Genomic DNA, 21,841 nt, shown 5'->3' with positions numbered 1-21,841 from the left:
ATTGCTACACAGATGAATTACCTCCCATTTAATATACACGAGGAGTAGATGTTAACACATCGTTTGCTAACATGGCCTGACACGCTGAAGGCCAGAAAACGTGACTTTAATGTGTCCGAAAATTACCGGAGCACTAGCACGCCAGGGCCGTCAATGAACGAAGTGTGACGTATGGATGGAACGGCGCGCCGCTAGCCAATCAAAAGTCCGCCTGGGATGGCGCGATTCCGCCCGTTTCGCCTTCATTCACAAATTGGTTAATAATTGAATTTATGGCGCGGCGCAATCAGCCAATCGCACGTTAGCGTATTGCTGTCGCACTTCCTCCTATCCATTCATAAATCCAAATCAAATTAGAGGAATGGTGGAATTCATCCAATCAAACCGAAGGAGAAGTGGCGTGTAGCCGTGCGTTTCGTTTGCTCATTCACGAATTCGATGCGAATTTAATTTAGTTTTCCAGGTGCGCGGCGAGACACACTCTGCGCATGCTTATTCTGCGAGAACTTCGGAGGTTCAAGGTAAAACTCTGTTTACAATTTCACGCACATTGATTTTGTGCCGGGTCTTCGATTTAACCTTGCAAAGCTAAGCTCATAATGTTTGAATGTGCACAAATACAATATTTCAATAAAATCTACTGAAATCGTGAAATTCAACATGGCAATTGGGCCTTATAATGATCTAATAAATATCAACACTTTTTGCCTTTACTGGAAAGTTTAGGAACAAATCCCAGTGAAACAAATATTAGCCCTAAATGACTTGCGTGATCAACAGTTCTGTAACTTTACAAATCGATTTCCCCTTGCTTCCAAATGTAACATTCGTGCAAATTTATGACTAACTTTGGGAGGGGTCAATTTAACTGATGCAAAACGATAAAAAGAAGAGTTTTGACTGAAGCAACTTGAAAAGTTGTAACTTAAGCAAGGGGAAGTCCTGCACTGGCTAAAAGTTTCGAAACGTGTCCCTGATGTCTTACGCAGTGAAACTAATGCAGACATGTATATCACGCTGACAGTTCTCGAAATGTTACCCAGGGGCGGATCCATGGGGTCGTGGGGTGCGCACCCCCCCCACCAAAAATAAATAAATAAAAAGAGTAGAAAAAAGCGAGGGGGAAGAAAAAAGAGGGTGGGGCCCAGCCCCATAAATGTGACACAGATGCATGTATATAAAAAGAAACAGTTCTGCTTCCGGTAACCGGTACCCACCCTCCCTAATTTTACGGTTACAACCATCAAAGTTTTATTTTACGGCCCCCCCGGAAAATCCGCCCCTGGTATCCTATCCAAAATGTTGCCAGATTAAGATGGAATTCATTGTTGGTGGTTTGCTAGTTTTTGAGGTTTGTATCTCGTTGTTTATCCCCTGTTTTCCACAAATTTACAGAGGCAAACAAACACACAAAAACGTGCGTCCATTAACCCCTGCAAAGTACCAACATGAAATGTATTTTTTTTTCAAAATTAATTTCACCGCCTGTTGTAGTTATTGGTTTAAAACATACATATTGCAGTTACATTTGTATCTATCGACATTTTCAAAACATTTTCAAACACGAAGTGATAAAGCATTTTCAAATTCATACTACGTATTAAAATGAAGGTTTACTAAAAGTAACAGTCCTTATACATGAACATTCTTTCCATATTTCAGGATTAAAATATGTTTAGTTAATACCAATTTATGCCACAGAAGACAACCTCTTGCAAAACGAACGAATGTGAACTGAAATGTCTGCGATTTTAAATCTATCTGTCGCCCTTTTGGCTGGACAGGACACCATACATTCTACTGTCCCAAGATACTGTGACTGATTTCAGAATAGCCACATTTAAAAAGATTGCACGGATGTACAAAATAATGCACGCCCCTGGTTTTGATAATAATTATGCGGTACCTGGTGGCCAAGTGTTTTGATGTGTCCCTCACTAATCTAGGTCCTGCCCCTCCCAATATTCCCTAGCAAATTCCTTCTTCCTGCGAGAACCAAGGTATACCTATATATCTGCAACACAACTGCAGCCACCCAAACAACACCTGCTACACAACGAAAAGTTCGGGCGAGCATTCGTTTATTTTTGTCCCGCCGGTTATTTGTCAAGCTGCAATAGCCGTCGGAGCCATGGCTCGTCCAGATTTGTTTTGTCCATCGAATCAAGGGTCTTGCAACTAGGTTTAGACGAGATGGTGTGGAAAATAAACATGCACAAAAAAGCGTTTGCATTGTGGGACTGGTCTGTGTTGTAAATAGCGTTCCACCATGGAGGAAAGGGTAGGGGTTGGTAACATGTTTTACTTACTAAAAAAATGGTACCTCTGCTTTTTCTAGCATTTGCACTGGCGCCTTTACCGTAGTTATATGTATATTCGCACGCCTACTCCAGACACATTCAATAAACCTACAATGCCTTTATGGCTCACTCTTGTAATGTTTTTTATTATGATGGAAAAATGCCTATTGTACGTCAAGTTAATGCATATACCAAGATTGATACTTGTGGATCAGACAAAAAGTACAGATGTGTGGATAGTTTTCAAACCCAGCAAACTGCATTTTTATACGAACTTGAAAATCTGCGCATGCAACATTTTCTCAAAGAATGTCAGAATTAAAAAGTTGGAATAAAAATCCTCCTACAATGGAAATTTATTTTTGTCACAGTTCAAATGATACGTGCCGTGTTGAAATTACTAAATACGCCCGAAGACGACGTATTTGCAGGAAATTTTGTGAAACTCGACGCTTTCCGTCGCAATTCGTGAACGACCTACGTTCTTCAAGTGGTACGTATATTTGTGCATGCGCTAAATGGCCTCCACGCTCTCGGCCCACATTCTATCAGTTACATTGTCTAGAGCTAGGTCTCGGTCTTCGCTTCATTGAAAATGCGTGGAGACGAGCAGACATCAGACCTAGCCGTAGCTTTGGATCCCGTTTCGGACACGGCCTTATCTGCGACTTCTTCACACCCACAGCTCTGCCGCGCATGCGTAAGGGGCGGTCGGTTACCACGCATTTCGCGCGTGTGCAAGTAAGCGTAGGAGACGAACGTAGATCGCGACGGAAAGCGTGGAGTTTCGCAAAGTTTCCTGCACAATACGTTAACCGCCGCCGTACTTAGTAATTTCAACACAGCATTTATGGAATTCGGGACACAAGGCACTTGTGAACGATATTTGAGCTGTTTTCGCCTGGTAAAAATGTGAGAAAAAAGTTGAAAAAATCGCATTGTAGGAGAACTTTTATACTGGACGTCAGTCGTAGTGTAAATGAAGGCAACGTCTAACCTGGGCTAGAATCGGAATTACTTGAGATAATGGTAGGGTGTTTTATTTAAATTAATTGATTTAAATAACTTGTCAAAATTATTTTTAAAATTACGCGTTGAATAAACACTAAGAACCTTTTCTGTTGGATATTTGAAAGGAACAATTGGCTGAATTTAATATAATGGTTCTGCTGTCTAAAACATCTTAACACAACCACAATTAGGCCTATCCCATTATTCTCTATTGTAGGCCTAGTCGTGTACATGTATGTTTGATAGGATTTATTCACAAAATGGCCGATGTTGATCGTGCTCCCTTAATCCACTTCATTTATTGAACACTCAGAAAAAGGATGGAGCCTGACTATTTTGCTACAATAGGTATAACCTCGCTTTGATTTGCTTTGCTCAAGGTGGCTGATCCGAGAATCAATCACTACGCACGTACATGCATGACATAGCATATATTTTGATGAAAAGTGGTGTGGACATAGTGTCCAAGAGCTTTAAAGATTTATATGCTGTTCAGCGTTGAAAAAACGGCTGCTGAAAAAGCCATGCATAAGACAAGAATGTACAAATCTACGAAGCTTTGCATCAAATTAGTGAAAGGCGTGTGGCCGAAAACAAGATGTGGCATTTTCGAGAGAAACACAGACATGCCAGGGAAAATAGATTCTGGGAAAAATGGACGTCAGAAAATATGCGAGACTTGTGGGATAGAAATTAACGGAAGTTCAGGGCATTAAACTGCATACAAAGATACAAGGTTAAAAAGTTCATTTGAATAAAAACAAATCGAAAAATTTTATAATCCAATTAAAAAAACATGATTTTGAACAATCCTGATTGTAAAGCTCCTTCAATGTGGAAGTTACCAGCTGAATCAGAGAAGTATTTTCTCACGCTGACCCTAGAACCCATGGGACAACAGTTCCGTTTGGCTTCCGACTCAAATTGATTTCGGAACTTCTGGAAATCATCGACATCTTCAACCACGCGCAATCCCTGCAGCCCATGGCATCCGAGCCTTGACAATGTATTCTGATAGCGTTGGCTTTTACGAATAAGATCAATAAAGGACAACTCCCGATAATTTCGATAAACACTATAATGTGATTCATTCTAAAGCGGCTCATGCAATTCCTCCTGCAACTACTTCCTCTTTTATCCAAACCCCCTACGCTGCAAGTTGGCAGTATTAAGAAAAACCAATGTCACCTCTTGACCTGAAGGAGGCGATGGTATCAAACTTCCCGAAAAATTATTCTGGCGGATGGCTCCTAAGTTTCAGAGCAAACAACATCCCTGGTAAAACGTCAACAACTCCAGGACAATTTGTTCGTGGCAACCGAAACATGTACTGCAGCGTATATACCAGAAAAACACCGCCCCGGGATGGTTTCACTGATTTTTCGAACTCCCCTCATAACACAGGTTAGAAAAGTCTGGCTGCAAATCGTCTTCATAAAAAAAATTATTTCCAAAAATAAGAATGAAAATTACCTTATAAGTCTTATTCTTTGCACTAAGCTGGGAACAAAATTGAGCTGTCCAGAGCTGATCAGTTTTTAGCGTTTTTTTGTTAGTGTATGGGTATGTACATGTAGTTTGATTGATTTCGTTTTGCTTTCGACGGCAAGTTTTCCCCAAAGTCACCATAGAGTGGACTTTTGGAACAATGAATGGGTCTGAACATCGTTCAAATAATACAGTCTTCTCCCATTTTGAGCACATTTACCTGGAGTTGAGTTCTGTCAGTTATCTGTGTTTTCTGTGTAACATTTCGGGGGAACATCCTGCCTCACTTCCATCCATATTATCCAAGCTGGCAGCGACATTGTCGGGTGTGTGAAAGGAAAGAGTTTCTTGCTATTTTGAGTACGCTATATAGGCAACGTATTTGAAGAAACCCCCTCGTCTCAAATCATGAAAGATCCGCAGTCGTTCTGGCGTTACGCCCCGCGAGGTCCCTCGTTTCTGGACGCTATAGCTGAATCACTTTCCGGTAAAAGCCCACGGAGTCGCCGTAAACAAGTCTGTCAATTTGAGGATTATCAAAAGGCCTGCTTTTAGAGTGGAATTTTTGGTCTGTTGGTAAGCCCTAACTGATGCATGAGTCATTCGGGATATTACTTATCAGGATCGATTGCGCGGGTCAAACTTTGGATGCTGGCAGACTAAAACTTGAGTGCGTGGGTAGTGCACAGGTTTTCTTTTCTTACTCAAGTCTTATTCTGGTATATTCATTTTCTTTCAATTTCCATTTACTTCTCATTAAATTGGTTCTTTTTCTATTTCACTATATTCTGCTCCTTCTGAACTACAAATGTACAATAAATGTAGAGATAAACGCAAATATGACTGTTCCTTAATGCCAGAGATGCTTCCAGTTTGGAATGGCCTACTGGATTTCAATGTTGGTGAACCTAACACAGCAGGAAACAAGGCCTTCTACACAAGCGCACATGATTTTTTTTGGGGGGGGATTATTGATCTGGTTCTTCTGCTTCTTTGTGTCCCTTATCATTTTTTCAGAGTCCTCGGTAAATCAGGGAATGAACCACAAAGTCCTAACCAGAAATAACTGCAGGTAGGCTACCTTTCCCGTTCCCCCCCCCCATTGCTTTTACTAACATTTTGTTCACTTAACTCCCTCCAGTATGTGAGCATTTCCAACCTTTTTTATCACGGTTGCACGAACACAACTATTGAGAGGGAGTCATTCAAGCCACATGAAATTAGAGAATTCCAAATGTTCAAATACAACCAGAAACAAAGCCCAAACATGTAGACATATGTTGAACACAACGTTCTAACACGATTATCAAAGAGATACCCCTCGGGTAAAAAAAATGGACCAAAAAAAACCAAAAAACAACTGATGCTGGATTTTATTTATCGAGGCCTGAGAACGAACTGGTCACCGTTAACCATTGTCCCCTAAATGTTTGACCAAAACCGCCTTGAGTGAGCGAGCAAACACCACCAGTCTCAAACAGGGCAGGCAACAAAAGGACAAGAATGCAGCCGGGTCTTCGATAATTCCAAGTGCTGCAGCTACAATGCTGGTCCTAGAGGTGTATCTTGTTTGCAAAGCACTCGAGAGGAATTAGGATTCCTTCTTGGGCAAACTCCGACCCAGCCCAAGAGGGCGTGTAAGCAAATGGCCGAACGAACAAATAAAGTAAAATAGCAGCACGGAGGTTGTTCACCTTTCTGTTTTGGAAACCGACTGGTCAGTGGATTTTATACCGCTTTCACATTCTGAAAAGGGTTCCAGTTTTGTACGGCAATAAAAGAACACTTTTGACTGGGAGCATTTTGCTCTCTGAATCGCGCCTTAAGTGGATTCTTCGTCTACTTCGTCAACCCCGAGTCGAGCAGAGAATCACCCACTTCAAATGTGGCTTACCAAGCTAATTAACTCTGAATCTCATCTCGAGACGACACAGTCCAAGATTTTAAAAAGGCATCCACTTGGATACATAATTAAAGAACCATGGTGAAAGGTTGAAGGGGAAGATTAAGAGTAAGCCAGCTCGAGCAATAATCACCCAGTGTATATAGTCTATACATCGAAAAAACAAGGTTGGATCCATTCAATGCCGGGGACAAACGGCCAAATACCCGCGGCAAATACAACTGGACCCTCTCTTTTTACGAAACAATACCTCCCTGTTCTGTCGACAGAGAACAGATGAGTCCCAACAATCAACAAAACACAAGAAAGATCACATTGAAGCAACTTGGAGCTTTCTTTCGACTTAAAGCCACCCTCTTTGGACACAGCCTTTAGCCAGTCGTGGCGGTTTATCCAACGCGGTGTGTAATAGTAAATACGTCCCCAGTTTATCCATAATGGTTTATCACTGGAAAAGACGGTCGAATGGACAGCCTCATTCAAAACCAAAGGACAAATTCAGCCCAAGAAAACTCCCCTATCCCCCGGCAGTACCCAGGTATACCAAGGCGAAACCTCTAATATCATCCCTCTTCAGCAAGATTAACTCAGTCAAGTTCTTCAGTTTAATACTTTGAAGTCCAGCCCCAAAATAGGGCATCCACGTAAGTTTACTGGCAAAGACTCTTAATGCTCTGGAGTGCACCCCTTAAGTATCATACTTTTCTCTATTCTGTGCAAGATATAAGCCCAACGACTTCTTTTCAATAAAAAAAAGTTTCAGAGCGTGAGAATGCTATCCGCATACTGCATATCACGGAATAGTGTTTGGAGACAGAGGTGACCTGTCAATTCCCTTCTCGTTTGTCCTTCGGACATCTGTGATCATGTTACTATAGATACAGTCCTGCATCACCACTATTCCCTAAATGTTCTAGTACCTGGAGGTGGAAATAGCCATCTCCCCACCATCCAAAGGATAGACACAGGACGCTTTTCATACAGTCACTGGCCGATTTACAGTTTGAATAATCCTTAGTTTCTTCAACTGTCGTGGCGTGCATGTCTATGTAAGATTATACTCATTACTTGGAGCTCAACAAAAACGCTGTAACGTAGGTACATGCATCAGATTAAGAATTTCTCATCTGTGTTTGTGGATTTCCACTTCTGCTGTACGATTTTGAGTCTTATACACGTAAAACACTGCAGCTATCAACGATTTTGGAGTGATCTCTCAATTTCACGTCCTCCCAAACCGCGGGTATGTAAAACTCTTTGAAGGTGAACTACCTGACACGACGAAGTTGTACAATTCACCTAAGTGCAGCAAGTCCATACTGCCGAAAAGAGCACCATAACATATTTATGAAGATATAATCAAACAACCATCGAAAAGCTGGTAGATTTCTACAGGAAACGAGTACCCGGAATGGATGGCGGTTTGAATGAAAGGCCTTTGAAGACAAGTTTATTGCACTTCACGTGGAAGGGTTCGCTCGCTGACTGAAGTACAATATTTCTTAGTGATTAACGGTGCCACAAATTATCGCGGTAAGACACGTAAGGTGTAAATGGCGTGAGTGACTTGCTTCGATGAAGAAAAAGAAAACTTTCAGAGGATAGCGTGGATGTCGACTGTGATAAAAACCCTCTTCGAATTTTACTGCGTTTCAAACTGAAACAAACAGGCTTCTTGCAATATTCAAAACGGGAGTAGCTTCACACACAACTTTCAATTGTGGTTTCCGTGAACGACCTAGGCCTAATGGTAGTAATCAAAGAACACTAAATCAGAAAAGGGGTACATTATGTACAAAGGTTTCCTTTGTTATAGGAAGGCATACATAACGAAGGAGCAAATTTAACGAAGAACCCACAGTGTAAAGTGTAAGACTATGGGATGGCTTGCTTGCTGTGCGTCCAAAAATTACATGTTTGATTTGAGTTACAAAACTGGAACGGGAAGGGAACGGGAAGGACCCAATACGGTAACAGACTATCACAATGGAACTACACCAGACCTGAGTGGTTTGGTTCATTTGGTGACCACCTACTCTGTTCACCATTCAAAGGTGTCATTTGTACGCTAAATCACGCCGTCAAATTGCATCAAAAGGATTTCATGTCACACAAAGACATCCTCTGCCATTTGGACAAGCCAAACATCCCCAAAGTTGGTCAACTGTTTTTTCCCCTGACGTATTACATGACGTTTAACCGCAGGGCTTTACTACCATGTCGCTGACCTCCCTTTTTGGTCACCTTTTATTGTATTGTTGTTCGTCATTTCGCTCGACTGATTGAGAACAGTTCATTTCCGGTGAGGTTTTGCCAACGAAGGGGAAAAAGGCGCGCAAAACGAAACTTTGCGATGCCACCTTAATCTCCTGATTGCAAGCGTGTTTATCTTGCCACTTTGGCGGTAACTGTTACGAGACAAACCGTTCTTTTTCTGCGTCTTTGAATCCGCGACAACAATGGGAAGACACAGGACTGAACCCCGAGGGGATTGCTCGTCTTCTATGTGAGTCCGATGGAAGAGAGCACCCACCAGTGTTGAACATCTCTTTTGTCTCTCCCTGTGCCGGTGATCTTCCAACAACATCGCCCCTGGACAGCGAGTTACAAAACCAGACAAGCCGCCTGTCGTGACACTCCATTGTTTACCATTGGACACCTTGTAGGTTTGCCGTTAGTAAACGAGAGGTTCCAACCAGACTACGGACAAGAATACATGAGCTGCTTGGAATGTTTGTCGGTGCTACCGATGCCGCCATGTTGACGACTGGGCCTGGACACCGCAGCTGAGTTATAAAAAAAAAAAAAGCAAATCGAGCGGACGCCCGACCTCTCAACAAAATAAAAGACTGGGGGGGGGGAAATCAGACTTCACAGTTTATAGCTTCAGCTGCCTAGTGACAGGTCCTGACTTCAAAAATCCAGCAACCATAAAAAAAACATAGAAAGCATAGTCACTGATAATTGTATTTAACACGCGCCTATGTCAAATATCGTAAAAGTGGCAAGCATACGCGAAACTTGTCACACAACCCATAACTATCGTCCTATATACTTAAGTGGTATACATGTAAGCTGTTCCATAGAGTACACACCTCTAGAAGTAACTTCATATGAAATTCTTCATAGGCATTTGTCACAGGCATCCAAGCTATATACAGTGTAAATGCAAGCGGCCCATTGAAGCTGATTAAAATAACTAGCCCTTACTTTATGAAATGAACGGGGCTAATTTCTGAACAGAAGTGAAGGATTACGCTCATACGTTGAGTAACCTGATTGCGTGGCTATGTCTTCATTCTGAACAAAAAGCAGAGAACGGCAGACGCATGCGTGTGAGAGGCGTATGAAGCCAATCTTACAGGCTCTTTCAACAGCCATAATTTCTACTCCAAGGTAATAAATGTATGTACATGTACATGTATCGATTTACCTACAGAAAAGCAACTAAAAGCATACGACTCCACCATGTCCACCCACACAAACGTAGATCCTCATAGGCCTATTGCTCAAAGTTATTATCAATCAGACCGCACGTTTGTGCCACTGGACTCCAATGGAATATAGATTTAGGCTTACATCAACACAACACAAACAACGCAAGAGCCTAAGTCTTCAACCAAAAATCCCCACAAATTAGAGGAAGATACCAAACTAACTTTGCAAGCTCCGACAATGTACTTGTGAGTTAACTTGCCGCTGCTCTGGGTCTTTGCGCAGCAGACAATGGACAATTATGTAGTCACAATACGCAAAGGCTTACGCGTTGATAGCACTCGCTGAGTCCCCTTTGAAATGATTCCTTTAAGAAGAAGGGAACATTAACTTACATTGGTCCTTCCATCTCGACCATTTTCCATCATTAACGGCGCTTGTATCCGATTGATTGAAAGTGACAAATTTGGACCACAAGAGAAACTCTCACACAATGGGTCAGCCGGTTATGTTTGACCAAACCAAACAGACAATGGGATGAGTAGCTATATAACTACAGGCTCGATGGGGAAGCTGTTTCTTCATCGGGGGCCTAGCGTACTGTTTGGAAAGGGCACCTTCATAACGACGGACAAAATTATTCTTTAAAAAAGGTTTTCAAAAGATGGTTTTTAGACAGATTCACGGAGAACTAGTAAGGAACCTAGAGATACCAAAGTCTCGTCGTCCCAGAAACCCGAAACAAACATGTACCTCAATCGTAACACATTTCTGGCTTCTTTTTCGACAAAGCAATGAAAATCTTTCCACATTTCAACTACATACATACATCCCGAGTCCATTTACTGAAATTTACGATTCTTGATTTGTCTGTATATTTATTACTTCCCAAAGAATGCCAGGCTTCCCCGTTATTCCTAATCAAAACCGACGATCATTTCGGAAACTTTCACACAGGGATATAAATATCTTTCTGATATAAGTGATAAACAGGCGAACTTGAAAACTACATCACATCAGATGATTAATGTGAATAGGCCTAAAGGGAAGTGAGTCTAAATATAGCCAAGTAACTGTTTTGAACTTTTTAAGGCCAAACATGAACATGAAAGAACCGTCGTTTTAAGCAGCCAGCCCCAAAGCACCACGTTTGGAGACATGCAGCCGTTGTGGCCTTATTTTCTTGAGAGAGCTGCTGTTTTGTGCTCTAGAGTGTTTGAACGGCTGTAGGATTAGCGCCAAACCAACAGACACAGCGGCATAAGTAAATAGATAATTTGTTTCACTCTTGGACGGGAGCGAAGCCACTGCACGGGCACAGAGGGAGGGAACGTCGCGATGGACCGGACACCGGCTGCGTGCCAAGGCCACCTTAAGGCTGGTTCCCGTGTAGTCTGGCAATGGATCCCGCCTATGAGAATTCCCACTAAATTCAACGACTTAAGGATTCGACACTCTCTTGAAGAGCGTTCTTTTCTTTTTCTTCTCTGTAGGGCTGGTAAATACCTTCATCTGGAATAAATATTTGCGGTGTTAAAATGATATCTCATCCCTAGCTGCCAAATTGATTATGTCGATCAATAACAGCTCTACATAGGTAGGGTTGAAGGTATCACGGAGAACAAACCTGATGTATTATTGTTATTTCAAATTATATCAAGGAAAATATTTGCTCTGTAATGAGTTGTTTAGAAAGGCATAATCGCCCTGGATTGCACGTCCTGTTGAGTTGGAATAAACAACACACAAGTATACTACATAATTGTGATATCGCAAAAACACTTATTTCGCAACCTGTTTGTGCAAAACATTTGCTAACATCACTTTGGTGCGAGAAGTCTACCTGCAGTTCATACGAGGGGCGATGCTTGTCTATAGGAATGAGCGATGTTTGTTAACACGAGAATCCCACCAACTGCGATCGTTAATCTCCGTATTTTAACATATGCTGATCCTGACACACAACCTGTTTACAAAACTGTCAGCACGGTAGCTTGACGGGGGCTCAGCTTGAACCAAACAATCACTCCATATCTGCTTTCGATTTATGGCTGGTAACGAGGTACTCAACGGTACCACCATGACAAATTTGATGCCGTCGTAAATGGACACCCTGTATGGAGGCACATGAATTTTAACCTGTCACTTCACGGGCAGTTAACTCGGATTTATGAAGGTGAAAGTTTATGCTTTCTTCCACTGGCACTATACCGGTCCTAACCTTGCCATCTAAGGTTGTTTCTGTTTTGTGTGCTGTTCACGCGATAAACATCAGGTGCCAAATCGCCATAACTGAAGAGATTCGATGAATGATCAGCGCTCCGGATCAGAACGATGATATTTGCAAACCATCAATAAAAATGACGGCCCATTTTACCTCTTATAAGTTAAATCGTATCCAACAAATCAAGCTCCGGGGGAAGTGGGACACCTCCCTTCCCCCACTGTAAGTTCAGACTTCTTAAATTCAGCACCAACCTAAATGACCAGAGTGCCCTCCCGGCCCTTGAACTATCCACTTCACGGCATGGCAACCACTAAGATGAAAATTATAAAACTCGGTATAGTCGAATCAAGTAACATTTCACTCGACATTCCTGATCCCCCACCACTTTAATGGCGGAGAGCAATTGGCTCCAAACATGGAAGAATGACACAAACCATGCTTCGCACAATAGTTACCAGAATGTTCACCACCATTGGCGGAGGGGGGGCACAGCAGTGAGCAGTGGGAGAGTTTCCATGGTCACTACATTTGTCCATATACCATAGGAAGTCGGCGTTCGAGCGACTTTGACGTGTCCAGAAATTCCTTTCAACTCCCCTTTATTTTGGGAGCGCAAGCACGTTTCTGGGGTACATGGCCATGCTCTTTTACTGTTGCAACATGTTTTCGCAACGCTAATGACGTGCACATTCTTCCCGTAATGTCTGCAGCCACTCCAACAAAAGTACTTTTACTCGGAATTTCTACAAGGCCGAGGGGAGTTAATCGCGGCGCGGTACGGGGGAAGATCGGGCACGTATGAAGTCCGTCGTGTTCAGCGTGACGTTTTAGTGGGTCTCAAGGGGTGTAGTCGGGGGTCGCTCCAGGTGCCTATTTCGGCAATAAAGGTTCCACCTTTGGTACAGGTCGTCCCATGATAGGTGCTACATGCTTGAACTTCGGATCACATCTCTCCACGCCACGTGCAAAAATTCGCCCAAAGAGACATGAAAAGCAGTCATTTGCAAAATAAATCGGCATGTCACGTTTAAATTTTCACATTAAGCAAACAATTCCAACAAACGGTTAGGAAATGACAGTTACGTATCCAGATGATTTTCGTTTCATCTTCTGGGAATCTAACGAAAGACGACGGTAAACACAGTAATCCCCACAACACCTTACAGATTTGGGACAAAACGTAAATAGGCCTCGTGTGATGGCTAAAAACCAAATCAGTGTCCATTCGCATTGAAAACGAAGTCACAGAATGTTATCACTTCTGTTGCTATTCACGCATGTTCAAGGTCTCTTGTCCAGTGAGTTACGCATGCAAGACCCTGGGGAATTCACGACGAAGATTCGCGGGCTCAAAACACATTCAATAAAAAAGAGTTCATAGGAAATTCAAGGTTATGAGCACAGAGCCTATGAAGACATCGGGATACGCCTTACACTTCAGGCAGACGCATGATAGGGAACGTCGGAACGCAACTTCCCCCGTCATAGACATATGGGTATATGTGTAATTTCAAGGCCAAATCTACAGACTATCCTGAATTTCACCTATCAAAACATCAGGCCTATTGGTTGTTGACACCAAGAGACAGAAAGTGAAAAGGGCAGTTTGTCAAACACATCTCATCCTTTCAAGGGTGAGAGGATTCTGTCTGGACACGCTGCGAGCTCGGAGCATAATAGAGCGAGCCCCAGACAAACGCTGCGGACGGAGCATCATAACCTCGATCGAGCCTGTCCGGGGTTAAGGTTGGCGCTGTCCTTTCCTGCTCTGTCTGCAGCCCGCTGACCCTACCCTTGACCTGAAATTGCTCCCTTTCCCCTAGTCAGGTCATGACCTAGTAGCTGACCTTCGCTGTTACCGCAACAACCTGTGCCCCCCCCCACACACACACATCACTCCCGAGTCGCAAGCGATAGTACCCGTACTGATGTCTCGTTTGGCCGTTCATGAACCAGCTGTTGTTTCCTCTTTCAATTACTGACTTTTCGCGTTGTACAGTGCGACAATAAACCTGAGCAGGACCCCGTAAAAATGACGGTGAGTAGTTAATCGCCAGGATTTCCCCGTGTGACTGACTACGCTAGGAGGCCATCAGAAGTCCAGAGGTGTTAGGATTTATGCCATGCTTATGTTTTTGAGTGTATAGCTAAAGTCTACGAAAGGTCAAATGCACAAGTTTGAATCGATACATGCAATACAATGACCGAAACAAGTATTTGTACATCATTTGCATTTTACGCCATGTCTTCTATCCTTTGAAGGCCATTATTATTAATGTGACGGTCGTGTTATCGGTATTCTGTTGCTGTACAGTCTCTTTTTGATCAGCGCACCACGCCAGGTGAATAAGATGTATGGCCAAAGACAGGTTAGAATAATGACGTCATTGCAAACGACACAGATCTGCATGCACCAATATGACGCGTACATCTGAGGTTATGTAGGTCTATATACAGTAGTTCTGCCCAAGTGCGCATTTAATCCCAGGGCAAGTAAATTCAGATGGGGAAAGGTTGACAACGACAACAGGCCTATGTAAAGTCTTGTCAGGAAAGAAGAAACAACTTCATCGTCATTAATGTTTGAATACTTCTCACTGATGACATAGAGAAAAGATCCACGTGCATGCTGGTAAGAACATCACACCCCTGAGAATGCAGTGTAGCCGGCTGCGTGACGTAGTTTTATTTGCACGGTGAAACGTGTACGTCAGTCACTCTATCATACATGTACATTCATGTTCAGAGGAAACTGTGTTGACCTCAAGTGACCTGCCAAGCTTCAATGCAACATTGCGATGGACAGTACGAGATACAGCTCCAGACGACACTATACTCTGTTCCATGATGTTGACATCGTAACTTGAGAACCGTTTTTTTTCCCTTCCTGGCAAAGGTGAATCGAGAGAGAGCAAGGGCAACTTCTCCCTGCCTAGTCTTTGCCTATCTCTATGGTCTACATAAAGAATAAGACAGAATGGCATTGAAATTTTCAAGTCCCCTGTAAAATTCTCCTAACTGAATTGCACTTTACAAGACGGCCCATTCAAACCCCATCAGACAATCCTACCACCACTCTTTCCCTTGAGGAGTAACAAAAGGAGACTCCATCGAATTGATGCAGGATTACGAAACGAGCGATCGGGTAATTACTGCCCGAAGTAAGCCTTCTTATGTGTGCAAGTCTTGAATGGCTTATAAAGCAGTAACATCTCTCCATTATTACAACGTCTATGATATGTAACGATTAGGGGACCAAATTCTCGGCTAACGAAGATTTCCACGTAATGTAGGCCCACACCAAATCCAAAGGTTCTGTACAATCCAAACATGTTTCGACACATTTAAGTTCCCTTACTTAGCCCCGTACACAACAAAATCAATTAGTGTAAAGTTTCAACACTCCAAAGTATTAGTGAATACAATTTCAAAGACTTTTCGTTCGTCTCAACAGTTTCATGAAATAGTGCGCTACATTTTAAAAACAAAACTCCACACAGTAAACATTTTTCAGAAAATGCCAGTTGAGCCCAACCCCTTATAATCAACCCACTACAGTGTAATCAGATGATAATTGTACGGTATGTGATTTTTAATCACTTTTTCTGACTTTATATCATCATATTTCTATCCTTCTATCCGTCGGGTTTTAAAAATTAAAAAGTCAATTTTTTACTGACAGCTACGCACGGATTAGCCACAACCCCAACTGGTACAATTTCTTCCCACAGGCGCAAACAATTTTGTCAATGAAACGCAGCTGCCCGGTTGATGAGATCTGTATTAAGTGTCCTCCAAACTGACACAAATTCAATTAAGATATCGGGTCTGGAATTCGGAAACAACCATCATGTCCGCCTGTGCTGGGCATGTCAACATCTGTTTCGAACATTCACTTGCAGACGCAAACACATCATCCAAAGTTCATGCGCGTACAAGCCTGAATCCTTCCTTACTCGACATCCATGCCTGACGCAAGGTCCCGTCTGACCCTGTCAGTAATCGGGTTGGGCGAATGAAATTTACGACTGCGATCGTGTGAATTATCAGAATAAACTTGGATTCATTCTGTTTTAGTCCAGTTTTAGACATGATTTCATCATTGATACCCTTTTAATATAATTAGGTACATGTTAAAAATATAATTGTTTTAAGATATATACAGCTTCAATGGAACCTGCGATGGCAAGGTTTCGAAATACCACGAAGTTTTGAATTTTGAAAGTTTGATCAACTTATCAAAAAGCGCATCACCTCTACATAAAATTCCACAAAGTGACAACGTTCTCCATCCAACGACACGCTTGAAAATGTTTAAATTTGCAGAGCTCCTAAAATTCCATTTGATGACTTCGATTTCAGGACAGACGTCATTACATTTTCCTTCCGATTACCACACAGTTACCTAACTTCGACCCATACTGTGACGATCGGTTTCTCGGACAACAAAAAACGTGACTGATTACTTCCAACAATTAATGGTGATGTACTACGAGATTATACACTATGAACGGTTACAGAAGGTGCCAAAGGTTCAAAGGATAACATGTAGCAAGGGATATCGAAGTAAAAGCAAGGCAAGTAAGGACCAGAAAAATTGAAAAGTTAACTCACGGTACGGTAGTTCTGTCAGCAGCTCCCCAACGGAGACATCCAGACACCCAAGGAGTGATACAAGTATGAGCAATGTACCCCCATCGCTCGCCATAGTTACAGCTTCAGCGAGTCCCTCTCGTCAAGATTGAGTCGTCCTCTGCCAATCAGCAAGGCCCCCTACCGACAACGAAGACCGGGTCGGGTAATAAATGGGAGGAGAGAGGAGAACAAGTTGAGGAGACGACTGTACCTCCCACTTATATAACCCTTCACAGTCTTTCCGACGGCGAACGTTGTGCGATGAAGAAGTAAATAGTTCACGGTCCGCCTTTTACGTAAGTGAGGAACTCTTCTCCAATTTCCTCTTTTTATTACACTTGATCCTCCAACACTCTGAACTACCAAACTTTCCCCCTCTCTTTTGGCTGGTTTCCAAGGCTGCAGCGATTTTTTTTCTTACGTCACAAATCAATAAAGGTAGTATTGCCTCTCAAGCTAGCTCCGTCAGTTGTAAGGTTGAAAAAAAAGGTCTCCTTCGGTGCTGATGTGTTTCGGCGAATTCAGACGGCTGGTTCCACTTCATCAAGTCCTGGCCTAGAAATTACAACAGGGTACACCGGGCACAGCGTAAATATTGCGGTTTGTTTCTGCGATCGGAAGACCTGCGCTTGACGGGTGAAACTCCGGACAGATTCTCATGCTAGAGTAGGCCCACTGCAGTTGTACCGTATGCAAGATCACGCGAGGCGTGTTGGGTGAACCCTACTACAGAACCCGTCAATGATAAAACATGCCGGTAGTTCACACGCCTTCAAGACAAGTAGACACACTCGACGAGTTTAAGAAACTTTTGATGGAAGAAGCAACGACGGCACATGGATGCAATGAGTGCTTACATGTACAGTGCACAGTCTACAATACATGTGCAATGTTCAGTCCGCTGGCTTTATAATTCCACGGTATTTGTTGTGTGGGGTTCTAGCTTGGCGAAGCCTTACATAGGGGACTGGAAGGTTAAACACACGCCTACTCGCTACAATTTTAAATACACTCTCCGGTTAATAGACATACGTTAGCGGAGACAGGTCTCGCTCAGATTAATGTGAATTCGGGTGAAGTCTCACTGAAGCAGATGTCCAGAAATGCGATAGTAGTCAACTGGTAGACAGGGGAGGTCACCCGGTGTCCTTGTTACGCGGCTATCAAGCAGATGCAGCAACATAAACTCCGGCTCAGGTTGGCAGCCGACTTGCCTTGAAGAAAATCCCCGCCAACTAACTCTTGCTCCTTCACTCGCTGCACTGCCAGTGCTGGCAACATTTGAAGACGACTTAAAGCGGCGCGGTCGCGTGTAGTAACGTTTGCGGGCCTGTGTGTCGATGACCTACTTCCTAAATGCACGCGGAAAGAGATCTTGTGTGGCAGTTTAACGGGGTTATTATGATGACAAAGAGCCAGTCACTGAGAAACTGAACGATGACTGAAACACACCTCACACAGAGATGAATAAACCTCCCAGGTGCCAACAAAAATGTGCAAAGCCAAAGAAAGAAAGCTCGTGAACAGTCAAGCTACCAACCCGTAGCTTGTCCTTTCTTTTATAATAAATATAATGCGAGTTCAGTAACTATCCCACCATACGCGCGCGGTGTGATTTTTCATAAACGACCCTCGAGCTCCACGGGTGTAATCACAAGGTGATCTCCGGTGTTTTCATGAAACACCATCCCCAATGTTGTCAACGGCGAGTTAAGTAAGTAAACTCAGTGGCTCCCCTTGAGATTCCACCGGTCTGATATCCTCAAGGGGCTGACGCGGCCCACCTGGACCCAACACTCTCCGCGGTCAGTCTTCCAACCTGAAGGGGGCAATATCGGCGTGTCCCGCTCGTCGCCCGAAGCAGATGCCGATATGCTGGAGATGACGATGATGATGATGATGACGGCCTAACAACCAACTAATGCCGTAATCAGCCGTGACCACCACTGGTATTCAGGCGAGCCGAGAAAGTGAAAAAAAGAGGTTCCCGCATAATAACCGGGTTCTTAATTGAAACTTCCGACACGTAAACTTTCCCTCGATTGCCTGGAGGGGCAACTATAGTGCATAATGCTGGGGTGTAGGTTGTACATGTACGTGTTTCAGTCCCTTGCTCGGTGATCTAACACGGAAAGGACTCACCAGTGATGCGACACCACCTAAGCTACTGGAAGTTCGTTGGGTTTATCTGCTCATGGGCCCATGGCCACCAGGTGATCACGAATGTCAACACGGGGTTGAAAGACCGGCGCGGCTCCTCCTTTGCCTCTCCCGATGCCGACCACCGCCCGCGGCCTCCGTCTACAGCCCGGGTGTATGTTCTCGGCCTTGGCACAGATAGAAGAAGTCAGAACCCTGCATTTTATCCCGTCTCTTCGGAAATCTTTTCTTACACTCTGTAACAAGGAGTACAGCTGTAATGGGGGGGGGGAGTTGGCAGGAGAAAGCGAGCGCTCAAGTGGCACCTAATGCGACCCACTGTGGTATAAATACGGCCTCTCGCCTCTGTCTTCGGCTTTAGAGGTGAACAAGAGTATGAATAATGGCATGTATACAGAACACACATCCGCGGTGTAGCATTTCGCATTATTGTGCAAACTGCTACAAATGGAATAATACTCGGGATTAAGGGGACTGGTGGCGTGTATACACCGTGCAGGGCATGAGAATGACCACCGGGGGCTGTGTGACCACCGTGACTGACTGGACTCCCAGTAATCGGCGTCGCTCTCCCTTCGCTGTCCTCGCCGATGGCGCTACCCAGGAGGAGGTATGGACGGGAGGGGAGCCGTGAGCCCCCATCTCAACCCCATCAATAATTAAGGAACTCCTAAAAATGCTGGCATTCCCTTCACAATTGCCGTGATTATTGTTTACCGGGGTTGTTGAACCATAGAGCAAGGACCGGGTTGAACCATGGAGGAATTATTCCTCCATGGTTGAACCATCCACAAGAACGGTCTGCTTTGATCATGCTTCAGCGGTCAGACCACAAAAGCCGGGAAGGGGAAGTGTATCCTGTATAAACATGCACGGCAGAATCATGCATGGAGCTATAACAAAGGATAGCTCCGTGGTCGAATATTAACAATTTAGCCAGAAAACTTCAGGATTTTGCAACATATCCTTCGCAGAAGTGCAAACAGATTATATGGCAAACTGAAAGAATACATGTACTTCAATTTTGGGGGTGGGGTCAGTCTGGTCCGTAGCCCTATGGTCTGGTCTTTCCCTCCTTCGTGGTCTCTATATGGGGGGCATGGGGGAATAATTCGTCATACAGGGACAGATTTAGATTTGGTTCAAAGGGTCAACAGGCATCTGCCTTCTGAACATTTCCAAAATCCTAAGTGAGGCGACCCAAAGTAGGAACTGAGCATCTCAAACGGGTATTAGTAAAACTCAAGGGGGCACATGGAGTTGCCCACATTTTTTCAAGGGGTCCCGATAGCATCACAAAGTTCTAGATTTCAAACGGGGCACCCGTGAGCACGGACTTCCGCTAATGGGGGGGGGCAGAGTTACGCCACTGTCGGTAGGTTCGTAGTCAGTTCGAAGTACGGCACTTTGAGGCCTTTGATGCGCATTAACTCCTCCTAATGCGTATTGCGTACTCGACAATAGAGGGCGTGCCAGTCAGATCAACGCCGGCAAACCCCAATCGATAGCTGTAATTAATTGAATCCCAACATCCTGAAGTTGATCTGCGTCACAGTCTTGAATTGATGTAGCTGGGGGTCAGTGACCTTTTCTGAGACGTCTAAAGGTTGTCTCGTGATTTCTCACACGTTTCCTGATCCTTAAATAAAATGTTGGCTACGATTTGGCTTGCGGAATCAACAATTAGGCCTACCTTTCAAGACATCACTTGTACTTCGTAACCGTTTACAGCAAGTTTGCATTTCGGGTTTTCTTTTGTTAAAATATTCTCTTATTATTGAGCGAGTATACCTATGGAAACGTATAAAGGCCACTTGCAATTTTTGTTGAGTTCCTATCTCGCCGTGGCGCAATACTATCTCGCCGCGGTGACTCGCCATATTGCCGAAGTGACTTAGTATCTCGTCGCGGCGAGTTAAATCTTTGAATGTCTATTTCGCTGTAGCGAGTTATAAGATCTTGCCGCGGCGTAATATTGAAATCCTGCTGTAGCAAACAGTGGCCTAGCTAGGATTTTACTTGGGGGCACAAAGGGGGCACCAGCATCTAATGGGAGAGGGACACCAGTTTTCAGTGGTGTTTTTTGGAGGACAAGTTTTTGTAAGCATTGTTCAATATCCATTCAATTAATCCGGGTTTTTTTCGGGGGGGCACCTGGGATTTGTTTTTTAAGCGCCAAATAGAAGCAAGCGGACTTCAAAGTTACATTTGAACTTTGAATAGTTGAAAATGGAAAAAAAAAAGTTTACAAATGCAACACATGAAGTACCTCACAGGTTTGGACGCTCAAAGTGTTTTAAGGTTACTTAGTACCCTAATTCCGCATGTACGTAGATTGCTCACATCATGCGCATCGGGAAGGTTGACCCGTGTTCAAAATATTAAAAAGAACTTCATCAACTAAGAATTCCACAAACACGTTGTTTTGCCCTTCTCAGCGCCCTACGCTGTATGGGCGGTTTGTGCTGACTTAATGCATGGATGTGAGGTCAAAGAGCCTGGGGATTTCAATTAATGAAAAAATGGGTCTTGGTGTCCCTATACACTTTCTTTCCACTTTTCTTTTTGCCTACGAGAATCTCCAAAATCATGGCAAATTTTAATGTTAAAATGATACCAACATCGATGTTCGGTCTGAAATGGCGACACACATTGGCTGAAAATATGCATGGGCATCGCTGG

At 43.6% G+C, this 21,841-nt stretch overlaps 1 protein-coding gene across 3 annotated transcripts in view; it reads right to left on the bottom strand.

The window, feature by feature from the left end:
- The window catches only part of LOC110991163 (von Willebrand factor D and EGF domain-containing protein-like), a 66,115-nt gene extending 46,605 nt beyond the window's left edge, over window positions 1-19,510 (bottom strand). Inside the window, exon 1 of one of the 3 annotated variants that reach the window (XM_087134192.1) lies at window positions 16,979-19,510. In XM_087134192.1, coding sequence (XP_086990318.1) covers window positions 16,979-17,072 — 94 coding nt within the window. In that variant the 5' untranslated portion in view covers window positions 17,073-19,510. The remainder of the gene's footprint in view (window positions 1-16,978) is intronic. The other 2 variants (XM_087134190.1, XM_087134191.1) reach the window with 2 other exon arrangements.
- Window positions 19,511-21,841: the final 2,331 nt, after the last annotated feature.

The sequence above is a fragment of the Acanthaster planci genome, linkage group LG03 (assembly GCF_054643075.1).
Source record: "Acanthaster planci isolate LZ-2023a linkage group LG03, COTS_SCS, whole genome shotgun sequence".
Taxonomy (NCBI): Eukaryota; Metazoa; Echinodermata; class Asteroidea; order Valvatida; family Acanthasteridae; genus Acanthaster; species Acanthaster planci.
This window is presented reverse-complemented; position numbering and strand designations above follow the sequence as displayed.